Source organism: Ictidomys tridecemlineatus, chromosome 9 (assembly GCF_052094955.1).
Source record: "Ictidomys tridecemlineatus isolate mIctTri1 chromosome 9, mIctTri1.hap1, whole genome shotgun sequence".
NCBI classification, from domain to species: domain Eukaryota; kingdom Metazoa; phylum Chordata; class Mammalia; order Rodentia; family Sciuridae; genus Ictidomys; species Ictidomys tridecemlineatus.
The window spans coordinates 98,161,887-98,186,021 of NC_135485.1; the positions used below are offsets into that span (position 1 = coordinate 98,161,887).

The 24,135-nt window shown below is 35.3% G+C and overlaps 1 protein-coding gene across 2 annotated transcripts in view; it reads right to left on the minus strand.

The window, feature by feature from the left end:
* Tet2 (tet methylcytosine dioxygenase 2) overlaps positions 1-24,135 on the minus strand; it is a 137,609-nt gene that overhangs the window by 15,623 nt on the left and 97,851 nt on the right. For both annotated transcript variants that reach the window (XM_005339807.5, XM_040293016.2), the window contains exons 7-8: positions 13,448-13,598; positions 12,008-12,097 (exon numbers count right to left, since the gene is read on the minus strand). In XM_005339807.5, the coding sequence (XP_005339864.2) occupies positions 12,008-12,097; positions 13,448-13,598 (241 nt within the window). The remainder of the gene's footprint in view (positions 1-12,007; positions 12,098-13,447; positions 13,599-24,135) is intronic.

A 24,135-nucleotide genomic window follows, 5' to 3' on the forward strand; every position in this document is an offset into this window, starting at 1 on the left:
AATACCTGTTATGGAAGGTTGCCAATGAGGAATTTTGCAAGGAGACGGCTAGGGGAAATGCAGCAGCTGGTTATCCTCAGAGAAATCTAGATATGTTGTTAGGAAAGGGACCTTATGAGGATCGGCAGCAACAAATTGCATATGATCCTGGTGTATATTTACAAATTGCTGTAGATGCAGTTAAGGCATGGAAGACTTTAAAAGGACATGGAGGTTTACAAGGTCAATTATCTAAGATAATACAAGGAGCTAATGAACCTTACGCTAAATTTGTAGATAGGCTTATTCAAACAGCTAACAGAGTTTTGGGGAATACAGAACAAGCAATGCCATTAATAAAACAACTGGCTTATGACCAAGCGAATCATTAGTGCAGAGATATCATTAGACCATGGAAACAGGAAGATTTAAACACATATATTAAATTATGTAGAGACATTAATGAATAAGAGCAAGTCATGGCAGCTGCAGTAAAACAGACTTTAGATGCCAGAGACATTAATGAACAAGGGCAAATTGTGGCAGTGCAGTAAAACAGGCTTTATATGCTAGGCCAAGAACATGCTACAATTGTCAACAAGCAGGACATTTTAAAAGGAATTGCCCCATAGGAGGTGGGTTTAACAAAACTAGGTATCAAAGGAGTAGAATACCGGGTATTTGCCCACGATGCCATAGAGGGAGACATTGGGCTAATGAATGTTGTTCTCAAACCACCATAGAGGGTACTCCATTATCAAAAAATGAACAAGGACAAGGTGTTTATCCACAATATTGTGGACAAAGGCATCGGGCTCTGTTGCCAAAAAATGGACAGGGGGCCCCAATGCTCTGGGGCCCCAAACCACAAATATACGGAGCACTGGAGGAACTCAGCAACCCCATCAACCCCATCAGGGTAGTGCCCAGGACATCAGATCCCTCATCAGACAAACCAGAGGGAGTACAGGGTTGGACATCTGTGCCTCCGCCAGATCAGTACTAATTCCAGAGATGGGAGTTCAAATCATTCCCACAGGGGTGAAAGGACCCCTTCCCAAAGGGACGCAGCTCTTCTACTCTAAAAGGACTTTTGATAAGTTCTGGGGTAATTGATCCCGATTATAAAGGTGAAATAAAAATTATAGCCAGTTCTCCAAAGAGTATATCAGTAATTTCACCAGGAGATAGAATAGCACAGTTACAAATAATACCAAGCCTACATGATAAATTTTCCAGTCAGGCTGTAGAAAGAGGTTCCAAGGGATTAGGCTCCACAGGTGTAGATTGGGCTATGCTTTCTTTAAATTTAGATTCTCATCCCATGCTAAAACTAAATATTCAAGGACATGAATTTAATGGGCTACTGGATACAGGTGCAGACCTTAGCATCATCTCTCATCAAGAATGGCCAAAACATTGGCCATTACAACAAGCCACTCAAACGCTTCGAGGCCTAGGAGTGGCGACTAATCCCAATAGAAGTGCAATGGTATTAGATTGGAAGAATCCTGAAGGATGTGAAGGAACTATACAGCCATATGTATTGGATCATCTTCCTGTAAATTTATGGGGACGAGATGTCTTAGATCAATTAGGTTTGACATTAACAAATAATATCAATCAAAATGCACCCACTATTATGGCTAGACAAGGTTTTAGGAAAGGAAAAAGATTAGAAAAACAAGAACAAGGTATAGCAGCACCAATACAAATAGATCAAGGAACAGGCAGACATGGGTTGGATTTTCACAAAGGGCCACTGAGACAATAAAAATTACATGGAAATCAGAAAGACCAGTATGGGTTCCTCAGTGGCCCTTGACTAAAGAAAAGATACAAGTAGCCCATGATCTGGTCAAACAACAATTAGCGGAAGGACATATACAACCTTCTGTATCTCCCCATAATACTCCCATTTTTGTCATCAAAAAGAAATCTGGTAAATGGAGATCACTGCAAGATTTAAGAGCCATTAATAATGAAATGGTCATTATGGGACCTGCTCAATCGGGGATTCCTCAATTGTCTGCTTTGCCAAAAACTTGGTATGTTTTAGTTATAGATATTAAAGATTGTTTTTTTTCAATTCCAATTCATCCCGAGGATAGTCCACGTTTTGCATTTACTATCCCTGCACTAAATCATGAAGGTCCTGATCAGAGATATGAATGGAAAGTACTCCCTCAAGGGATGGCTAACAGCCCAACTATGTGTCAAATTTATGTTAACAAAGTAATCCAGCCACTTAGAAATCAAAATCCTGAACTACAAATATTTCACTATATGGATGATGTATTATTAGCACACAAAGCTAAAAACACATTGCTAGAATGTTATGCCACACTTACAAACTTATTAAAAAATTATAATCTAGAGATAACAATAGATAAAGTACAATTAAATTTTCCAATTAATTATTTAGGAGTTCTATTATCCTCAACCATGGTCCATCTACCAAAAATTCAAATACGAGTAGATCAACTCAAATCACTTAATGACTTTCAAAAGTTATTAGGAGACATAAATTGGATAAGGCCTTATCTAGTTATTCCAACAGGAGAATTGGGACCTTTATTTGATATCCTAAAAGGTCCATCAAATCCAAATTCACCCCAAATGTTAACGCCTGAAGCAAGAAAGGCATTAAAAATCATTGAAACATGGAAAATATGCATTTGGATAGAATTGATATAAGTTTGCCTTTATTATTTATTGTACTATCAACAAAAAATATTCCTACAGGAGTATTTTGGCAAGAAGGTCCATTATTATGGATACATTTATCTTATTCTCCTAACACTATTCTTACTAGGTATCCTGAGGCTGTAGGACAATTAATACTCAAAGGAATAAAAACAGCAAAGGCAGTGTTTAGAATTTCTCCCAATAAAATTATTACTCCATATACTATGAATCAAATTGATGAATTAGCTAATGAGTTAAATACTTGGGCAATAATCATGTGCAAATCTAATGTTTCATTTGATAACCACTTATCATCCAATCCTTTATTGTCTTTTTGGTCATTGCATCCTGTAATTTTTCCAAAAATGACAAGAAAAACACCTATCATGAATGCTCCAAATATATTCACTGATGGGTCAAATAATGGCACAGCAGCAATAGTTACACCTGATCAAACTTTTACATTTTTAGTACCCAAACAATCAGCTCAAAAGGTAGAGCTTAATGCAGTATTACAAACTTTTGTGATGTTTAAAGATTCTGTATTTAATTTATTTTCTGATAGTCAGTATATAGTTAATGCTATAGTATCCCTTGAAGATGCTGGTAGGATTTCCCCTTCTTCTACTGTTTTCTCTTTGTTTTCCACTATACAAAGTTTAATCTGGGACAGAAAAGATCCATTCTTTATAGGACATATCAGGGCACATACAGGATTGCCTGGAGCCCTTAGTTTGGGCAATGATTTAGCAGATAAAACTACACATGACATACATATTTTCTCTACACTAGAAGAAGCTATAAATTTTCATAAAAGGTTCCATGTCAATGCTAATACTTTACAAAAGAGTTTTAAAATAACTAAGGAACAAGCTAGACAAATAATAAAACAATGTCAAAATTGTGTGACCTTTTTACCACAAGTTAATCTTGGAGTCAATCCTAGAGGATTGATACCTAACCATATTTGGCAGATGGACATCACACACTTGCCAGAGAATTTGGAAAATTAAAATATTTGCATGTTACAGTTGATACCTCTTCTGGATTTTTGATGGGCTCCCTTCATGCCAGAGAAAAAACTAAAGATGTTATAGCTCATTGCTTACAAAATTTTGCCACTGTGGGCATTCCAAAACAGTTAAAAACAGAGAATGCCCCTGGTTATACTTCTACCTCTTTTAAACAATTTTGCTCATCATTTGGCATTACTCATATAACAGGAATCCCATACAATCCACAGGGACAAGGCATAGTTGAAAGAGCTCATCAAACTATTAAAATATACTTATTAAAGCAAAAAGACAGAATTGGGAAGGGGTATATATTCCCCAAAGATAAACTTAAAATAACCCTTTTTACTCTAAACTTTTTAAATTTGGATTCATCAGGACTTAGTGCTGCAGAAAGGCATATGTGTCCAAAAAATGTACATAATCCCAAGGTACTTTGGAAAGATATTCTAACAGGACAATGGAAAGGTCCTGACCCAGTAATTGTCTGGAGTCGGGGGTCTGTTTGTGTGTTTCCACAGGGAGATCAGCAGCCGATTTGGATTCCAGAGAGATTAACCAAGGTCCTGACCCAGTGATTGTCTGGAGTCGGGGGTCTGTTTGTGTGTTTCCACAGGGAGATCAGCAGCCGATTTGGATTCCAGAGAGATTAATTAAAGCGATTTCTACAGACCAAAAAGAAGATGATTTGGCTCAAATCCATAATAGCTGATATCCAAAACTCTAATTTGGCTATCCTTACATCTGCGACAGAACCAGGATGATTTTTTCAATATCTGTTTTATTATTGCCCTTTCCCATATCATGAAGTTCTATTTTGTTTTTTGAGCTCATACAGACCTAGGTTAATGTTTTGCTGATCAGTTCTATTTTATTTTTTTTGACTATAGAGTTTTTAAACATTGCAATGGAGATTTAACCTGTAAAGTTATAAGGCCTTTACTATTATGTGTTATATGTATTATATTTGTGTGCACACTTGTGTTTTGTGTTATATGTTTGAATGTACGTATGTCCATATATCATATATGATGAGCGCTCATGAAAAAATGGATCCAAATATTTTTTTTATTCACGTGATTTAAATAGTTTAATTTAAATTGGGTAAATAACTGTGAAGAATTGTTTTAATATGTAAACAAAAAAGGAGGTTAACAAATCTGTTTGTTTACTTTCACCTTTCCTTTGCATTATATTTAATAATTCTCTTCAAGATAATGTAAATTGTTAAGAAAATTGTTTTCTTTTAGTGCCTTCTGGAATGTTACACAATTTTTTCTTTAGCCATTATTGCCAGAATTCCTATCTTCATCCCAGTGCCAGTGAAGACAATGTAAATTGTTAAGAAAATTGTTTTCTTTTAGTACCTTCTGGAATGTTACATAATTTTTTCTTTAGCCATTATTGCCAGAATTCCTATCTTCATCCCTGTGCCGGTGAAGACAAAGATAAAACTAATCTACAGTTTCTGCAATAGCCATCACTGAACCGCTTACAGAAATTGCCTAAACTATGTGTCATTTGTATGCATTGTGAACTCACTTGTATGCATTGTGAACTATCTGTTGGTGCAGCGACTTGTGGTAGTGTTGGGGTATTTTTGCTGATGATGTCATCAGTGGTACAATTTTCACAAAAGGAGCCGTCAATTGGCTTGGTATATCTTCCTCCCTTCTGCTTGTCATGATCGTTCAGCTAAAATTTGGGGGCCAACAGAGGTGAGGCAAAGAACCTCACCCCCCCCCCCGCCGGTACCTCTCCACAGGTTTGGCTGAATACTGGACCGGTAGTCAATGACGGGTAGGATCCAATTACAATGGTACCAACCTAAGACAGGAGGCTGACGCCCTGAGGTCAGCTCATCCGAAGACGGGTAAGGACCATATGTAGTATTGGACAACCTAAGGCAGGCACAGTCCCTAAGCCACATGCTTGTTGTTTAAACAGAGAGGGGGAGATGTTGAGAGCCACAGCCAAAGGGGCCGCAGCAAACTTCTAGCTGCCGGCTGATGATTGGCTCACAGCGGCCCCAGCAACATCTAGCTGATTGGCTCCTCTGCGGTGATGTTCATTGGGCTGTTTCCCTGCCCTTCAGACTGCCAGCTGATGATTGGCTCCTGAATTGTGCCCAGCCAGACTGATTCCCCTGATGGCTTTTTCTGCTCTAAACTTCCTTCCTCTATCTCACTAGCTCGAAAGACCTTCTCTTTTACTTGAATCTTTTCCTCTTTCTGACTAACTTGAGAGACCTTCTCTTTTTACTTGAATCAATATGTCTTCCCCTTCCTCTACCTTTGTTTGAACTGAATTCTTTGACTAAGCAAACCAGATACCAACGCCCACAATGTCAATGTGCCAACTGGCAGAGTCCCTGGGTTGTTCTTTTCTATTCTTTTTAAACCTTCACCATGATGGTTCCATTGTGATATATCTAACAACTCCTCCTTAAAAAGCCATGGGCTATATTTTTGTATTGTATCAACATATGCCCTGACTGTTCTTGATTTTACTGAGATGCCTCCTTCCTCTAACAATTTACTTAACAGTCTTTCGGTTTGTTTTTTACTAATTGCTGATCCCGTATTTCTACTATAATACAACCCAACAAGATAACACCAAACAACACCGAGACAGAATCCAATAAAAATGGAACAACAAAAATTCATTATAGCCTTTCTATCCTCCTGACGTGTGCATCTGTCCTTTCTCCCTATCTGTTCCTCAGAAGTAAATAGTTTTTCCTCAGATGTGAGTGGTTTTTCTTCCATCTCACTCATCTCCAGGGACAGGCAAGTTAAAACAAAAATGAAGCAAAACAAAAGAGGAAACTTAGAATGGCTACCCATCCTCTCGCCCTGCCCTCAGGGGCAAGCAGTTTACTTACCCTCAGTTGCTCCCCGTACGAGCCACCAAATGCCGCAGTCTGGCTGGGCACAATTCAGGAGCCACTTGTCAAAAGAAACTAACTTTATTTTTAGAACTACAAACGCCAAGCAAAACAGCTCCTCAGGAAAAAGCCCTCAGAGCCCAACTGCCACCACTGGCTTCCACAAGCCTCTCACCCACACAAACCTCACCACCTCCCACAATCCTCCTGCTCTTGAGGCTGATTGGCTGGGTCGCGTGGGCGGAGCCAAAGAAGTCCCCCAATGAGCAGCTCCGTGGTCTGAAAAGGCAGGGAAACAGCCCAATGAGCAGCTCCATGGAGGAACCAATCAGCTAGCTGTTGCTGGGGCCGCTGTGAGCCAATCATCAGCTGGCAGTCTGAAGGGCAGGGAAACAGCCCAATGAACATCACCGCAGAGGAGCCAATCAGCTAGATGCTGCTGTGAGCCAATCATTAGCCAGCAGCTGGAAGTTTGCTGGGTCCCCTTTGGCTGTGGCTCTCAACATATAGCTAAATTATAATAACAAATACTTGCACTTGTCATATAGCAACCCTTTAAAAGACACTAGCCACATAATGAAAGTACCATATGTTATACTGAACAGCATAACCAAGAACATCATATAATATCTATAAATGATGAAAATAGTACAATTTAGAGAGTTGAATCTGTTTCAAGTTTACTTGAAAGACAAAGATAGAACATAGTTATCTATCATAGGTTAAAAAATTAATTTAAATTGATAAAATCCAGGCATTAATTCCATGAACCTGAAAGAATAAATTCTGTGATGAGTCAATAAAGCTTCCCTATACAATAAAACTATGAAATCAAGGAAGAATGTTTAGATGTGAGACATGGAGATAAATCAGCTAGAGAAAAGTGGTAAAGATCAGATGGTAAGTTTTATGAAGCCCATAACATCAAATGATCTTCACACAATACTGTGTGGAAAGATCACATAACTATTGACATTGATGAACATTGCCAACAGTACCTACCATGTGAAATAAAACACCTTATCCATTCACAACCATTAATTGCCTTAATTTAAATATGCATTGCATCTGTACATACACTCCCATATCTTAGGAATTAAGATTTTGTTGTAATGTCAAAAAGATTCTGTACACTCCAGGTTCAGGGAATAAATAAAACAATTTAAAATTCTCCAAAACAAAATGTAATATGGTAGAATATAAATGCTTAAGAAAACCAAGTGGCTATGAGACAGTCTGTAATAAGAATCAAGGTTATAAAAAAGAACAATGCTTTGTTATTCTGTTCCTTTCTCCCAAGAAAAGCCACTTGATTAATAACACCTATAAAAAAATTCATTCACTAGAACATGTCCAAACTTTAAATCTAGCAACAGACTGAATTCATTTTCTTTTTTATAGCTTAATTTATTAGTTATCTCTTACCCAGCATTAAACTTTTACAAAAGTACCAAAGCATTCCTTATGCTTTTCTGTGATACTGATTAAAATAAATAAGGTTGTGAAATAACAGCATTGCCCCCAATATTTTTTAATGGCATTTAAAATAATTTTCAGAATTATTTGCACAATTTATAAAAGCAATGTTGTACATAAAATATCTATTTAGGGTAAGTCTAATGTCTGGTTTTGCTATATAGTCTAAACACGTTAGCATCTTAAAAAGTACCATGCACTTGCAAACATTAGTTATTAGCTACTATATTCTCTGCTGACATCTTCTCACCACCTCCAGCTTTCCTCTATCAGGTTCCCTCTTTCCCTGTAATCTTTAACCATCCTCCACTCCATTTCTCCAACCCTCTCCCAGCTCTTACTTGACTAGCTTCTCTTCCTCCACTTAAAACTAAAATATGGATGGGTGACATCACTAAGTGGCTGCTGCACTTCCCTTCACAACAAAGGTCCAAACCAAGGGGTAAAAACAAAAACAAAAACAACAAAAAAACACCCAGCTATTTTGCTGGTATGTTTGAGGCAAAGTGTCAGAGGACAGTAGGGATGCGTCAGAGATATTGTGCAGCATGAAGATACACACGATGGTCTTAAAAAGAAGGAAACTAAGTGTATAGCACCTGTCACATCTCAGACATCAACACTGAACCAAGAGGGACTTCAGTTGGTTGGGAAAGGCAGAAGATCCCCAGCAATCCCCACTCACATGGATACCTGAAGCATTTGCTGCTGGAGAAGCCAGTGGCTTAGTCTGGGAAGCTGAGTTACCACATGGCTGCATTCACCTGCCTGTAACATGGGAAATGCCTACTGTGTCCATCAGAAACGTTATATGACCCATCCTCCATCTCTGAAAGGAGCTTGGTGGACATCTGAGTAGTCGGTCCCCTGGAGCTCCTCAAAAGACACTGATGCACCCCCCAGAAACCGACAACCAATCACTCTACTATAGACACGCCATCCCCACCTGTGCCCACAGTGATGGCTTTACCCTCACATGACCCATAGGAGCTCCACACTCAGAGCCAGATCCAGTGCCCAGAGCTGTAAACAAACCAGCCTTGCCTAAGAGCTACATCCCAACAAGTAGTTCATACTTTCTGAAGGAATCTAGATTTGATGTAATCCTTATCAATATACCAATTATGCTCTTCAGATAAGCACACACAAAAAAGCATGCCTAATATTTGTAGTCCAAAAGATCCCGAATAGAAAAAACAAATCCAGGGCAAAAATATCAAAGCTAAAGATGTTATATATAGTACCTGACTTGAAAACATAGCACAAAGCTAGAGTAACCAGAGCAGTATGGTTGCTTGCATAAATAGATTGGAAAAATAGCGTCTTTTCAAATAGCATCTTTTCGAACAATAGTGTTGGGAAAACTGGATATCCATATGCAGAAGAACAAAATTCAACCTCTACACCATATATAAAAACCAACTCAAAATGGACCAAAGATTTGAATTTAAGGCCTAAAATTATGAATCTACTAGAGGAAAATATAGGGTTCAAAACGTTTCAGAATTTTGGTCTTGACAAAGATATTATTTTGGTAGGATCCTAATAGCACAAGTAACAAAAGCAAAAATTGACAGGGATTACAACCTAAAAAGTTCTATAGATCAAAGTGAAAGGACACTGTGGAATGGGGGAAAATATTTATAAGCTATTCATGTGATTAATTTCCAAAGGAAATTAAGAAATACAAAAATTTAAAAATTGTAAAATGGACAAATGACCTGAATAGACATTTAACAAGAAAGTTAAACAAATGGCCTATACATGAGAAAATGCTCAACATTGATGATCACCAGGAAAATGCAAAAACAAAGCCACAATGAGATATCTCACACCAGTTATCAAAAACACAAAAATTAATGTGGTGAATATGTGGGAAAAGGAGAACTCCCAAACATTATGGGTGAAAATGGAGATCAGTACAACCATTATAGAAAATACTATGAAGATTCCTTGAAATATCAAAAATAAAACTGCCCTACAATCCAGCAATCCTACTACATGTATACATACACAAAGAAATTAAAATCTGCATCAAAGAGAAATCTGCACTCTCATGTTTGTTTGAACACTATTCATAGTAGCCAAGATATGGAATCAACCTAGGTGACCATTGATGGAGAAACAGATAAATTGTGATATAAATACAGAAAGGAATAGTATTCAGACACAATTAAAAGGATAACTGTGTCATTTGCAACAAAATAGATGGAATGGGAGGGCCATGCTAAATGAAATGTCAGGCACAGAAAGACAAACACCACATGTTTACACATATGTGGAAGATAAAAAAGTTGATCTCAAAGAAGTAGAGAAAAGAAGCATGGTAACCAGGGCCTGGGGAAGGTGTAGGGGAGGAAAGGAGGGAGGGCATGGACAGTGGGCATAGGGGTGCAGTAGCCATACGTTCTTTAACATGATAGGATAACAATGATGACAATAATTAATTAAATATCCCAAAACAGCCAGAACAGAGGATTTTGAATGTTTCCAACAGAAAAATATGAGATAATAGGTCTTTCTTCTATTGTGATCATTACACATTTATATGCATTTTGAAGTGTCCATATACCTCATAAATATGTACAATTACTGTGTCATAAACATATGTTCTAGAATTCCATCAACCCTTTCTCCTCTTGATAATGTCTACTCTGCAAAATTTCTTTAATTCTTACATATTAAAATATTTCATCTCCTTCCTATGTTTTCCTAAAGCCCAAATAACCAATGCTAGCTTACGTTTTTCTTCTGATTCTTTAGTTAACCTAGAATCATGTCAAACCAATCATGTCAAAAGTAAAATTTAATCATCTTCCCTTCTCTTACCAAAACATACTATTCCTCACGAGTTTTTGGTACCGGTTAATAAAACCGTCTCTCCAAATTCTGTTGCTTGTTCTCACAAAGAATGAGAAATTATATTTCTTTGATTTAAGACCTTAAAAATCTCTTGACCAATTATAATAGCTTCTTTTTCTCTTTAAACTTACACCAATCCAAGTTTCCATATCAGAAACATAATTTGTCTTGTTGAATGATCTTTTTAAAATGACAAACTATGGCCTCCTCCCTCATATCCAACACATCCTCGAAACACCTCAATGGTTACTTCTAGAATTGGGTCTAAAGACCTCTGTTTAGATATAATGTCCTTGAAGACCTCTGTTAGGCATTCAAGGACATTATATTTATACTTTTTATTACCTCAGAAATGTTCATAGCCCTATTGTTTCTGTTATTTCATCCTCCAGTTGCTATTTCATATGTCTCCATCTCCCTTAAAAGGCACTGCTTATCTTTATGTCTCCAGTGAATACCCACTGTTTGATTTCTATTGTTGATGTTGTTATTGAAACCATAGAGCCTTAGAGCCTTTTATACCCTTTTGCTTAAGTAATGAAAAATTTTTGAACAAATCACTTAGTTATCTTACTATAGTAGCCTAGCATACAAAATAGGCCACCCCCCACCCCAGCCAACCCATGGTTTATGGAGCCAAGGCCAAACAAAAGAAGAAAATATGGCAAAATCTAACATATCTGGACATATATATGTTAGACATATATGACACTACATCTCTACTTCTGGGAGTAATCTGAAAGTGTACAATACAGTATATTCATAGCTTCCTATTTCAAGAGCTTCTGTGAAAATCATTAATGTATGATTAATTGAGGTCACATAATTTTGATGTAATCACAAAACTCTGCTTAAAGAAGCAAAATTAGTCATGTGAAAACAAGATTAGTAGATAGAACACCTGAGGCTTAAAATTTCATTGTTTTTAAAGTTTAGAAGATCACAACTCTTTTGGATCATATCAGAAACAGAACACTGCAGCACTTCCAAGAAGGAATAAAGAAAAATAAGGGAAAGCTATTTCTTTAAGACTATTTTTTATTTAAATGGATCAATAATAACGAGGCAGTTAAAATCGTTGCCAATAACTGTTTACACTTACCTGATTATTATACGCATCAGGTGCAAGTTGCTTGTATATTGGTGCGATAAGAGTTGACAGGTTTTGAAAATAAGCCTCTAGTTTCTCTTCCTGTATAAAATAAACCATTTGACATTAAATTCTAAATCTATTCTCTACACGTAAGAACACTATTAGTTATATTATTGCCCCAAATATTGGACACAAAACAATGAATGGTGCCTTTCTTATCAAATAACTAAATCATGTTAAAAGTATGGACACATCCAACATCACCTATTTTTGTGCTATGAAATAAGTAGCTATTTGGATTTTTTGTTATATTAACTGAATTTCTACTAGGCATGTAGATAGTTTATGTTTTACATATGCTACGCTTCCCTATGCTGTGTGTGTGGGGGTAGGTTAAGGAAGCTAGATATTATAAAGGGGTCACATTTCCACAGTCATCATCCAATCATTTATTGAAAGGATTTGTTTGGTTTACTTTGTCTATTCTCAACCTCTATTTTATAGTGTTTATAAAGAGCAAGTCAAGCTTTGCTCCAAAGAACTAAAAAGTACTGAAAATTTCAATTGTGGATAAAATTCTCAGAACTAGAATGTGTTTTCTATGAAAAAGTTGATAAAGTTTACTTGACAAAGGAAATGCTAACTTATAATCCTACCATCCAAGTTTTTACAAATAATATGCTTTTAAAAATGGTAGGTGATAATACTTGGCTATTTCATTCGAACACAGAAGTTCTCATTTCAGATTATTGTGAGGGGCGGTGTGGTGGGGAGGGAGAGAAAGAAACAGGGAGCGACTGAGAGATATACACACTTGACAGAGAGGTGAACTTTAGAAGGTGGGCAGTTTCTGTGCAGAACTTGAGAGGAGGGGGTTTCCCAAGCATCTTCTGGATTGGGTTTACGTGCAAATTGCTTAAAGTTATAAACCTGTATGAACTAGCCATGAAAATCTTTCAGAGTGGAAAATTGCTACTTTTTATCAAGTCTACTAAACACTTTCTTCTCTTATCAAACAAAAGAGGATGCCCAGCATGCTTAAACATTATATTATCGAATACATGATTGTTTGAAAAATATACCATGATTGAATTTTATGTTCACTTACTATTTATTCAAATAAAACTTTTAAATTATAAGAACAACCCCCCTGGTGTACAAGTGTGTATTTTAATTGTATTTAAAATCTGAAAGATAAGGTAGAGGAAGTGAAAGGAAAACATTTTTCATATTCAATTGCTAAACATATTGAGGGTTTTCTAATCTTTTAATTAGCATACTGTAGACTGCATGAACCAATGGCTTCAACAAGAAATCAAGGTTCATTTGATTTACCCGAGATGAAATTCCCTCTGCTAATGAGACTGTAACAATATATATCACAATTTACCTTACCCATGCTCATCAGTTTCCTAGAATGAATAGTTTATAATCAGGAAATAAACCAACCTCTTTTGGATCATCCCCAAGTAGCTTAAATTTCCTTGGAATCTTGCTTCTGGCAAACTTGCATCCATTATAATACATACTCCATGAACAACCAAAAGAAAAGGAGGCACCACTGGTCTTTGGATCTAGCCCCTGACAGGCACAGGTTCTCCTAAAAAATTAAAGGATCAAGTTCAAGACTATGAACAGCATTACCTAGGTTGCCAATCTCATAATCTGGGTGTGTATATATAAAATGAATTTGAAAATAAGTCTAATAACTATTAACCTGAGGCATAATCACACCCAGAACAATCGCAATTGACTTTAAAACACAATTTATGGGTGAATTATTCTATCACACTGTTGCTTGTAGTTGTACTTAATTTTCATTGAATACCATATTCCATTTGCCACAAATTAGCTAAATCTACCATTGATGGGAATTTGAGTGCTTTAGAGTGTGTAGCTAAAAGCATACTATTACAATTGTAACAGCCCTGGTCAGATATATTTTAATAACAATAAACAAACAATCCAAAGTACAAACAATAAAACAACCTAGAAAATAGGACTTAAGTAGTCTTATGAGTATTAATGTTATTTTGACATTACTCTGTGTATAGTGATATAAAGAATTGCTTAATGTAAATAATCTTTACTAGAGATAGGAAAAAAACAGCATAAACCCATGATATGAATTAAAAACTTTTATTTCTAAAAAATAATTACTTCATGTGTCTGCCTAGTGAAATGACATCTCAGTAAAAAAGTTCACATGTAGATACATTGTGATTTCCAATAAAATGTATATAGATTATTTTTAAGAATTTGTCATTGATGACCCTAAGCAACCAAACAGCTGGTAAGGAAAAGTTCTTTTAATTTATTAGTATTATTTCTATTAATTTATCAGAATTTCAGCTAATAAATGCAGGAGAAATTACACAAGTAAACAGAAATTCCAATACATGAATGTTCACAAAAATGTCAGAATAAGGATCTTTGAAAATTCCTCCATAAAGGAGATGAGGACTGGAAAAATTTATCATAATCAACTTTTTCAGAAATCTGGAATTAATAAAAATCTTATAGCAATATACAGTGTGTTAATTAAATAATAGGAATTGGGGCTGTAAATCAGTGGTAGAAGGCTTACTTAGCATGCATGAGGCCTTGAGTTTGTTTCCTAGCATCACAAAACCAAACAAAAAGCACCAGAATTTCAGTAAGAGTCATCTTTGTGGTGTTTGAACCCTTCCCTATTTTCATTCTCCCGAGGCAGCCTTAAAAACAGCTCATTTCATTTCATGATGAAAATCAAGCAGGCTGGCACTAGGTCACCAAATGAGTTCTATAACCTCTAAAGATCCATTCCCAAAGTGCTGACATTATTTCACCTATTTAGTAGTTCCCAGGAAAGAACTCACTAATAAGGTTATCTTTATTTAATATGACTTGGAGCTCACTTAATGTGAATAGATTTTTCCCACCTGAAGGCATTTGTTGAAAATAATCAGAGGTAACTGTTGAGTACTGGCATTGCCTGACATGGTAACAGCAAAAAAAATAAATAAATAAATAAATAATAATAATAATAACGATGACCAAAAAAGGTTACAAGTAAAATTGGAGATCCGGGTATAGTTCAGCAGTAGAGTGCATCCTACCTAGCTTGCACAAAGCCCAGGGTTTGATCTCCAACACTTAAAGAAAAAGTAAAGCATGGAAAATTAGGTGTTCATAGCTTTAAAATGTTCCAATATATTCCTGGGAATATGGAAAGCCATATGCACACATGGTAGGGTTCTTTGCATGATCACGAAAGACCTGAGGAAGCCTTCAAACCTCATCACCATCTAATCTTGAGACCCTACACAAGCAGAAAACGAAGGGTAACACAGTGTCGTAAACATCTTGGTTGTGTGTTGAATGCCTGCCCTACCACACATAAAGACTACCACAGCAAACACTGACTTTCTGGATTTTGGCACCTAAGAAACTGTCTAACCATTAACTGGCTACTAAGCTAACCAAACAGAGAGTTACACAAGAAAGAGAATACAAGGTTTACAGAAATAATACAAAACCGTCATAAGGCAAATAAACAGAAATCAGAACTAATTCATGGGATGAAGGGTAGTGATATTTCCAAAGTTACATTATTCTAAAATGTCCAGTTTTAACAAATAAGGTCCGTACAAAGAAACAAAGTATGAGTCATACTGAGGAATAAAAGTTAAAATGTCCTGGGGATGTCCACTAGACCAATACTTTATATCATCTATTTCAACTATGTGCAAAGAACTAAAGAAAACTATGTTCCGGTAACTAAAAGGAAAGTAGAAAAACACTGTTGCCTACCATTTATTGATTCTTGATTTTAATTCTTGCACCAAAGGAGTCTTATTAAGGAAGTTGGGGCCTAATCCCACATGATAAAGATTAGGGCTTACTTTTTCTTCTATTCGACATAGGGTCTCTGGTTTTATTCCTAAGTCCTTGATCCATTTTGAGTTGTGTTTTGTTCATGGTGAGAGATAGGGGTTTAATTTCATTTTGTTCCATATGGATTTCCCAGCACCATTTGTTGAAGAGGCTATCTTTTCTCCAATGCATGTTTTTGGCACCTTTGTGTAATATAATTATAATTTTGCGGGTTAGTCTCTGTGTCCTCTATTCTGTACCAGTGGTCTACCATTCTGTTTTGATGCCAATACCATGTTGTTTTTGATACTATTGTTCTGTAGTTTCTTCTTGGCAAAAGAAACAATCTGTGAGGTGAATAGAGAGTCTACATCTTGGGAGCAAATTTTTACCCCTCACACATTAGATAGAGCACTAATCTCTAGGGTATATAAAGAACTCAAAAAGTTAAACAACAACAACAACAAAAACAAAAACAAATAACCCAATCAATAAATGTGCCAAGGACCTGAACAGGATCATCATCTCTAGCAACTAGAGAAATGCAAATCAAAATTACTTTAAGATTTCCTCTCACTCCAGTCAGAATGGCGCTATTATGAAGACCAAACAACAAGTTGGCGAGGATTGAGGTAAAATGTCATCCACTGCTGGTGGGACTGTAAATTGGTGCAGCCAATATGGAAAGCAGTATGGAGATTCCTTGGTAAATTGGGAATGGAACCACCATTTGACCCAGCTATTCCACTCCTTGGTCTATACCCAAAGGACTTAAGAACAGCATACTACAGGGACACAGCCACATCAATGTTTATAGTAGCTCAATTCGTAGTAGCTAAACTGTGGAACCAACCTAGATGCCCTTCAATAGATGAATGGATTAAAAAAAAAAGGGCATATATACACAATGGAATATCACTCAGCAATAAAATTTAAAAAAAAAGGAAAAACACTGTCTCATAAAAGAGATGGGGAAGAAAATTCCACAGAAGCTGATATAATAATGTGTAATACAAATTGAATTCTGGAGCTAAATAGTATAAATGAAGTGAAAAACTCATTAGAGAATTAGCAGATCTGAACAGGAGGGAAGAGGAAGGAAGGATCTTGAAGCTACATCAAATGGAATCTTTATTTATTTATTTATCATTTTTGCTTTTTAGTTTTTTAGACTGAATAAAAGAATGAAACAGAGCCCTGGAGAGGTGTGGGACACTATAAACTGTAGGGACATATTTATTATGGGAGTCCCAAAAGTGTTGGAGCAAGAGTAAGGAAAAGAGAAATAATGACTGAAAATTTCCAATGTTTGTGAACATTAATCAACATGTTCAACAAGCTTAACTATTTCTATAAAGCATAAACTCAAAGACAATCCTGCAAACAGCATAAACTGCTGGAAGCCAAGACTAAAGAGAAAATCTCAAAAGCTGCAAAAGACTCATGTATTAGGTAGCCACGGTAAGATCAACAGTGGATGACCCACCAGAAACAATAGAGACCAAAAGGCAGGAGATTAAATATTAACATAAGGGAACTTTAGATAGGACTAAGAAGCTCTGGTATGAATAACAACCATACAGTATCTATCTCAAAAGACTAGTAGACAGGATTGTGAATGTTTTCACCATAAAGAAATGCCAAAGGTTTGAGGCTATACATATGCTTAACCTGTTTTAACCATTGCACAATGTATAAATGTATCACACATCAAATTATATCTCATTTAAATATACAAATTTTGTTTTTATGTATCATTTATAAAGTGCTACCATTAAAACACTATAAACAAAGGATTTTATATCTAGAAAAACTACCCTTCAGAAATGGCTAATAAATTAAAACATACTATAATAAACTGACATTTTATTGTTATCAGGTATGCCCTACAAAAAATCCTGTTTCCTTCAGGTTGCAAGGAAATAACACTAGGCAGAAACCTGAATTGTATCCAAGAACTTGAAGAACACTGGTAAAGGTGATTACATAAGGAAACAGAAAAGACAATATGTTTGTGTATGTGTGGCTGCATATTTGAAACTACTTTTTATCCTATTTTATTTTAAACAATTGCCTTAAATAATAATTTAAAAACTATGTTAATGTGTTTATACAATATATAAAAAAGTAACCTGACCAGGCACGCTCATGCATGCCTGTAATCCTAGTTACTCAGGAGGATGAGGTATGAGGTAGGAGAATCAAAAGTTCCAGGCTAGCCTCAAGAGAACTTAGTGAGACCCTGTCTAAAAAAATAAAAAGAACTGGAAATGTAGCCCAGTGGGAAAGTGTCCCTGGGTTCAATTCCAACATGATAAGAAAAATAACTTCTATGATGTAGGAACAAGTTTTCCTTTTATTACTGTAACTAATTGGTATTATTCCAAACTTAGTTGTTATATAGTTAATTCCAGGGCCATAAGAAAATGACTAACAAATATAGAAAAAGAAATAAAAAGGGAGCTAAAATGGTACACTAGAAAATATTTACTGAACACAGAAAAGGCAGTAAGAGAACAATAGAGAAACAAAGACAAAAAGGCAGAAGTAAATTCTACCTTATCTGTATGGATATTAATGCATATAGAATAAATGCAATTAAAAGGCAGACACTGGCAAATAGACCTTTACGTAACCTAATTATATGTTCTTTATAAGAGAAACACCTTAGTTTTGAATACACACATAGCTAAAAGTAAAAGGACACACACACACACACAAGTAAAAGGACTTGTGTGTGTGTGTGTGTGTGTGTGTGTGTATAAAGTAATGCAAATAGTAGCAAAAATTAGAATGCTTGTTTAGCATGTGCAAGACCCTGGGTTAAGTCTCCAGCATTGAAAAAAAGAATGTATTGGAGTAACTACACTAATATCAAGTAAAATAAACCTTAAGATAATATTACCAGAGGGAAAATAGGCACATTTTATAAAGGTCAATCCATTAAGATGATATAACTTTTTTTTTCAGGGTGGGGAGGGGGATGGCGGGGATTGAACTCAGGGGCACTCAACCACTGAGCCACATCCCCAGCCCTATTTTGTATTTTATTTAGAGACAGGATCTCACTGAGTTGCTTAGCACTTTGCTTTCGCTGAGGCTGGCTTTGAACTCATGATTCTCCTGCCTCAGCCTCATTACAGGCATGTACCACCATGCCCGATAAGATGATGTAACTCTTACAAATATATGTACCTAACAAAGCACAAAAATAAATGAAGCAAAAAAAAAATGACAGAATTAGAGAAATACACAATTTAAGATTCCATTTACAGCAATGGATAGAACAATTAGTTGAACAAGGAAAAATCAAAATCTGTGAAAGTGCTACACACCAAGCAGACACACAACCATCAATAAAACACTCCACCCAATAACAGAAGAATACACACTTTCTTCAAGTGTACACGGGCCATTCTCCAGGATAGAATATATCATGTTCTCTAATGAAATTAAAATTTAAAAACAGGATACTACAGGGACATAGCCACATCAATGTTTATCGCAGCACAATTCACAATTGCTTAACTGTGGAACTAACCTACATGCCCTTTAGTAAATGAATGGATAAAAAAAAATGTGGCACACATACACAATGGAATATTACTCAGCAACAAAAGAGAATAAAATCATGGCATTTGCAGGTAAATGAATGGAGCTGGAGAAGACAATGCTAAGTGAAGTTAGCCAATCTCCAAAAAACAAATGCCGAATGTTTTCTCTGATATAAGGTGATTGACTCCTAGTGGGGTAGGGAGGGAGAGTATGGGAGCAATAGATGAACTCCAGATAGGAAAGAGGGGTAAGAAGGAAAAGGAGGGGACATGGGGTTACAAATGATAGTGGAATGTGCTGGATATCATTATCCAAAGAAACATGTATCAAGAAACAAATTGGTGTGGATATACTTTGTATACAACCAGAGATATGAAAAATTTGTGCTCTGTATGTATAATATGAATTGTAATGCATTCATCTATCATATATAAATAAAAAAATAAATAAAAATTAAAATAAAATAAAATTGGTTAAAAAATAGTGAGACTGATAAATACAAGATTTAAATAAAATTAGAAATGAAGAAGGAGACACTACTACTAACCTTATATAAATTTTTAAAAAATTAAAGGGAACACTATAAAAACTACATTTCACCAAATGAGATAATGCAGATGAAACAAAAACATCCCTATAAATATAGAGTCACAAACTATATATGATGGAATGAGGTGGATATCATTACCCTAAATACATGTATGAAGACACGAGGAAAAAAAAAACTGACTCCAGAATAGAAAGTCTGAATTGACTTAAAAATAAAAAGATGAAATCCACAATTACATGAACCCCACCGTACTTCCAGTTTCTGATCTGGCATGGAGGAAGTTTAGAAGTTGTCACTTGATCTTAACATGTCAAGAGTTAAAAAAAAAAAATACAAGAAAATAAAAAACAAAATCACTGCTTAGATGCGTCAGAAGTGAGGTCACGGTCCTGCATATTGGAGAGACAGGCAAATAGAAGGAAACCCAAGGCAGAATCCTCTGTGGGATCCCAAGCTGGCACAGGAAAAGCTTAACTGTAATTGATGAATTGCTAGAGGCTCAGGGTGGGCAACTCTGAGAGCTGAAATCTCTACCGCTATCCATTAGTATGTGGACCTAAAACTTTTGTTGAGTTTTTACTCTAGGAAAGGGATCTGATTTTCTCAGTGAATGCTGGAAAAACTCCATCCATGCAGACAGAGAGGGAGAAAGGAACTGTTCTGGAAAATGTCACACCATTTTATTCTTAAGATCTGCCCTAAGGAAAAATGAACTGGAATCTAGACTGCAGGGGTTTTACCTGTGCATTGACCTGGAGGAAGAGGAATACTCAACACCAGCACACACTAGCCTTCCACAGGTAAGAAGGGAAATACCAACTCCACTACAACAATCAGAGATGGAAGAGGGACTATAACTCCAGACTCCATGGATAGTAAAAGAATATTAAGAAATCTATGTCCACAGATTTGATAATCTAGCTGAAATGTACCAATTCCTTATAAGACACAATCTAGCAATATACACAAAAAGAAAGACAATCTGAATAGGCTTCTATATATTAGAGAAATAAAATCAAATTAATAAAATAAATTATTAATAAATAAAATGAAATTAATAAAATTCCAATAAAATTAGTAAAAATTAATAAAATTAATAAAATTCCAATATAAAAAGCACCAGATTCTGATGGGTTCCTAGGTGATATCACACTTATATTTTAGGAAGATGTTGTGCCAAATCTCTACAATCTTTTTTACGAGACATACGTAAAGGAAGAACCTCATAATTTATTTTATGAGTTGTGCATTTCTTTAATGTAAAAACCAGACACAGTAATCACAAGATAATTTTAGATCAATATCTCTCATGAATATGGGTGTAAAAGTCCTCACCAAGTAGCAAATTGTATAAAAAGAGTAATATACTACAACCTAGTGAAATTTGCCCAACATAGAGCAGATTGGTTAAAAAATTGATAATCAACTAATGTAGTTCATTGCATCAACAAGCTAACGAAGAAAAAAACACATGTTCACATCACCAGATGCAGAAAAAGCACTTGACAAAATTCAGCATCATATCTAATCAATAGATCAAAATACAGAGGCCAGAAACAGACCCATGTAAATATAGCTAAGTGCTCTTGGACTAAGGAGCCAAAGCAATACAATAGAGCAAAAATATTTTGCTATTTAACAGATGGCACTTGGACAAATACATATCTCCATTGCAAAAAAATGTGAAATTATTCAGACTTTTCAGTTGTTACAAAAATTAACTCCAAGTAGATCCCAGTCCTAAATGTAAAAAGCAAAACTATATAAAACTCTTAGAAGATAACACAGCAGAAAATCTAGATGGAAAGGATAAAATATTTTCAAAATATTTTCTGATACAAGACTCTTGTCCAAAAGTACACAAATAATACTTGTAAATAATCTGGTTGTAAAATGTGCCAAAGACCTAATAAACACCTAACCAAAGTTGATACACAGATTAGAAATAAATGTATGAAGAAATGTTTCACATCCTATGTCTTTAGGCAAATATAAATTAAAGGAGTATTCTAATGTCATCTATTTGAATGGCTAAAATTCAAAACACTGACAATACCAAATGATAGTGAGGATGTGGAGCAACAGGAACTACTATTTACTGCTACTGACAATGAAAAATGGTTGTTACTGTGGAAGGCAGTTTGGCAGTTTCTTAACACAACTATACTCCTGTCAATACTTAGAAGCAATCCAAATGTCCTTTAGTACGTGACTGGATAAATAAATGGTGGTACAGCAAGACATATTTTTTGGCTCTATAAAGAAATGCATTAGCAAAACATGGAGAGAACCTAAATGCATATTATCAAGTGGAAGAAACCACATTGAATGATTCCAACTACATGACATTATGGAAAAAGCAAAAATATGAAGACAGGTGTTAAAGAGATCAGTGGTTATGATGGCAGGGGGTGAGGGGTGGAGATGAACAGGTTGAGCACAGAGATCTTCAGAACAGTGAAACTACTCTTTATGATACTTAATGGTGGAAACAAATCATTAAATACTTATCAAACCCACAGAATATTGAACACTAAGAATAAACCCTATCATAAAAACTGAACTTTGACATATGTGAAGCACTGAGTTCAAGTCTTAGCATGACATATAAATAAACAAATAAAATAAAGGTCCATTGACAACTAAAATATATACATATAATTTTTTTTAAATTTTACCTTTTTAAAAAAATTTCCCACAAAGAAATGTCCAGGGGTAAATGACTTTGTTGATGAATTCTATCAAATACCTAAAGATGAATGAACATTAGTTCTTTACAAACTCTTCCAAACAACAAAGAAGGGAACATTTCCTAATACATTCTATGAAGCCACCATAATACTGACACTAAAATCAAAGACAGTACATACAACTATAGACCAATGTAACTCATCAATATAAACGTGAAAATCCTCACTAAAATGTTAACAGACTGAATCCAGCAACATATAAAAAGAAGTATACAATATGGCTGAGTGGGTTTTATCTCAGAAATGTAATCAGTCCAATAAACAAAAATTAATTAATACAATATGCCATATTAACAGACTGTAGAAGAATCCCATGATCATTTTATTAGCTGCAGACACACCATGAGAAAAGTCCAAGACCCCCCTTTTTTTTAAATTAGCAAACCAATTATAGAGGGGAACTTCTGAACTTGATATATGGTACTATAGCTAGTACCATATGAAATATTGAAAGTAAGAAAATTGCCCATTGAAATGAGGAGTGGGACAACGATGTTTTCTTTTGTTCACTCTATTAAACATTTTTTGAGGTTCTAACAAAGGTAATTAGGCAAGAAAGAAGAAATAAAAGCATCTGAATTAGGAAGATATAAAACTTTCTATTTCTAGATGACATGATCTTATATGTAGCAAATCCTAAGGAATGCACTAAAAAGACTTAATAAATTTAATAAACTACTATAGCAAATTGGCAGGATATAAAAGATAAACAAAATCAAACACTAAAAGCACAAGTAGCAAATTTAATAAAAGACTGAATTTGAATTAAATTTAAAAATGCTTTGCTTTAAGGCATTATGGATAAACTGAGGACAGGACCTATGGAATAGAAGAAAATACCTGCAAACTATACATTTGAACACACAAAGAACCCTTCAACTCAAAAAGGAACACAAATGTGGGCAATGATTTACGTAGACTTTTCTATAAAGAAGATATGTGAATGAGCAATTCATGTGAAAAATGCCAATGTTACCAGACATTAGGAAAATGGAGATTAAAACCATGTGATACCCTTCATATACACCGGGATGGTTATATTTTTAAAAAGACAATTAATAACTAGTTTTCCTGATGATACATTATTGGGAGGAATATAAAATACTACCGCTGCTTTGGAAAGCAGTCTGGTATTTCTTCAAGAAGTAAAACACAGAATTACAATGAGAAAATGTCATTTATAGGTACATACACAAGAAAACTGAAAACATGTCAATGCAAAAATTTGAACACAGATGTTGACAGAAATATTACTTATAATAGCTAACTGGTGAAAACAATTCAAATTGCAATCAACTATTGCATGGATGAAGAAAATGGGCTTTATACACACAATGAAATATTATTCAGTCATAAAAAGAAAAAAAGCTGCTGACTAATATTACAAAATAATTGAATTTTGAAAACACTAAGGTATATGGAAGATG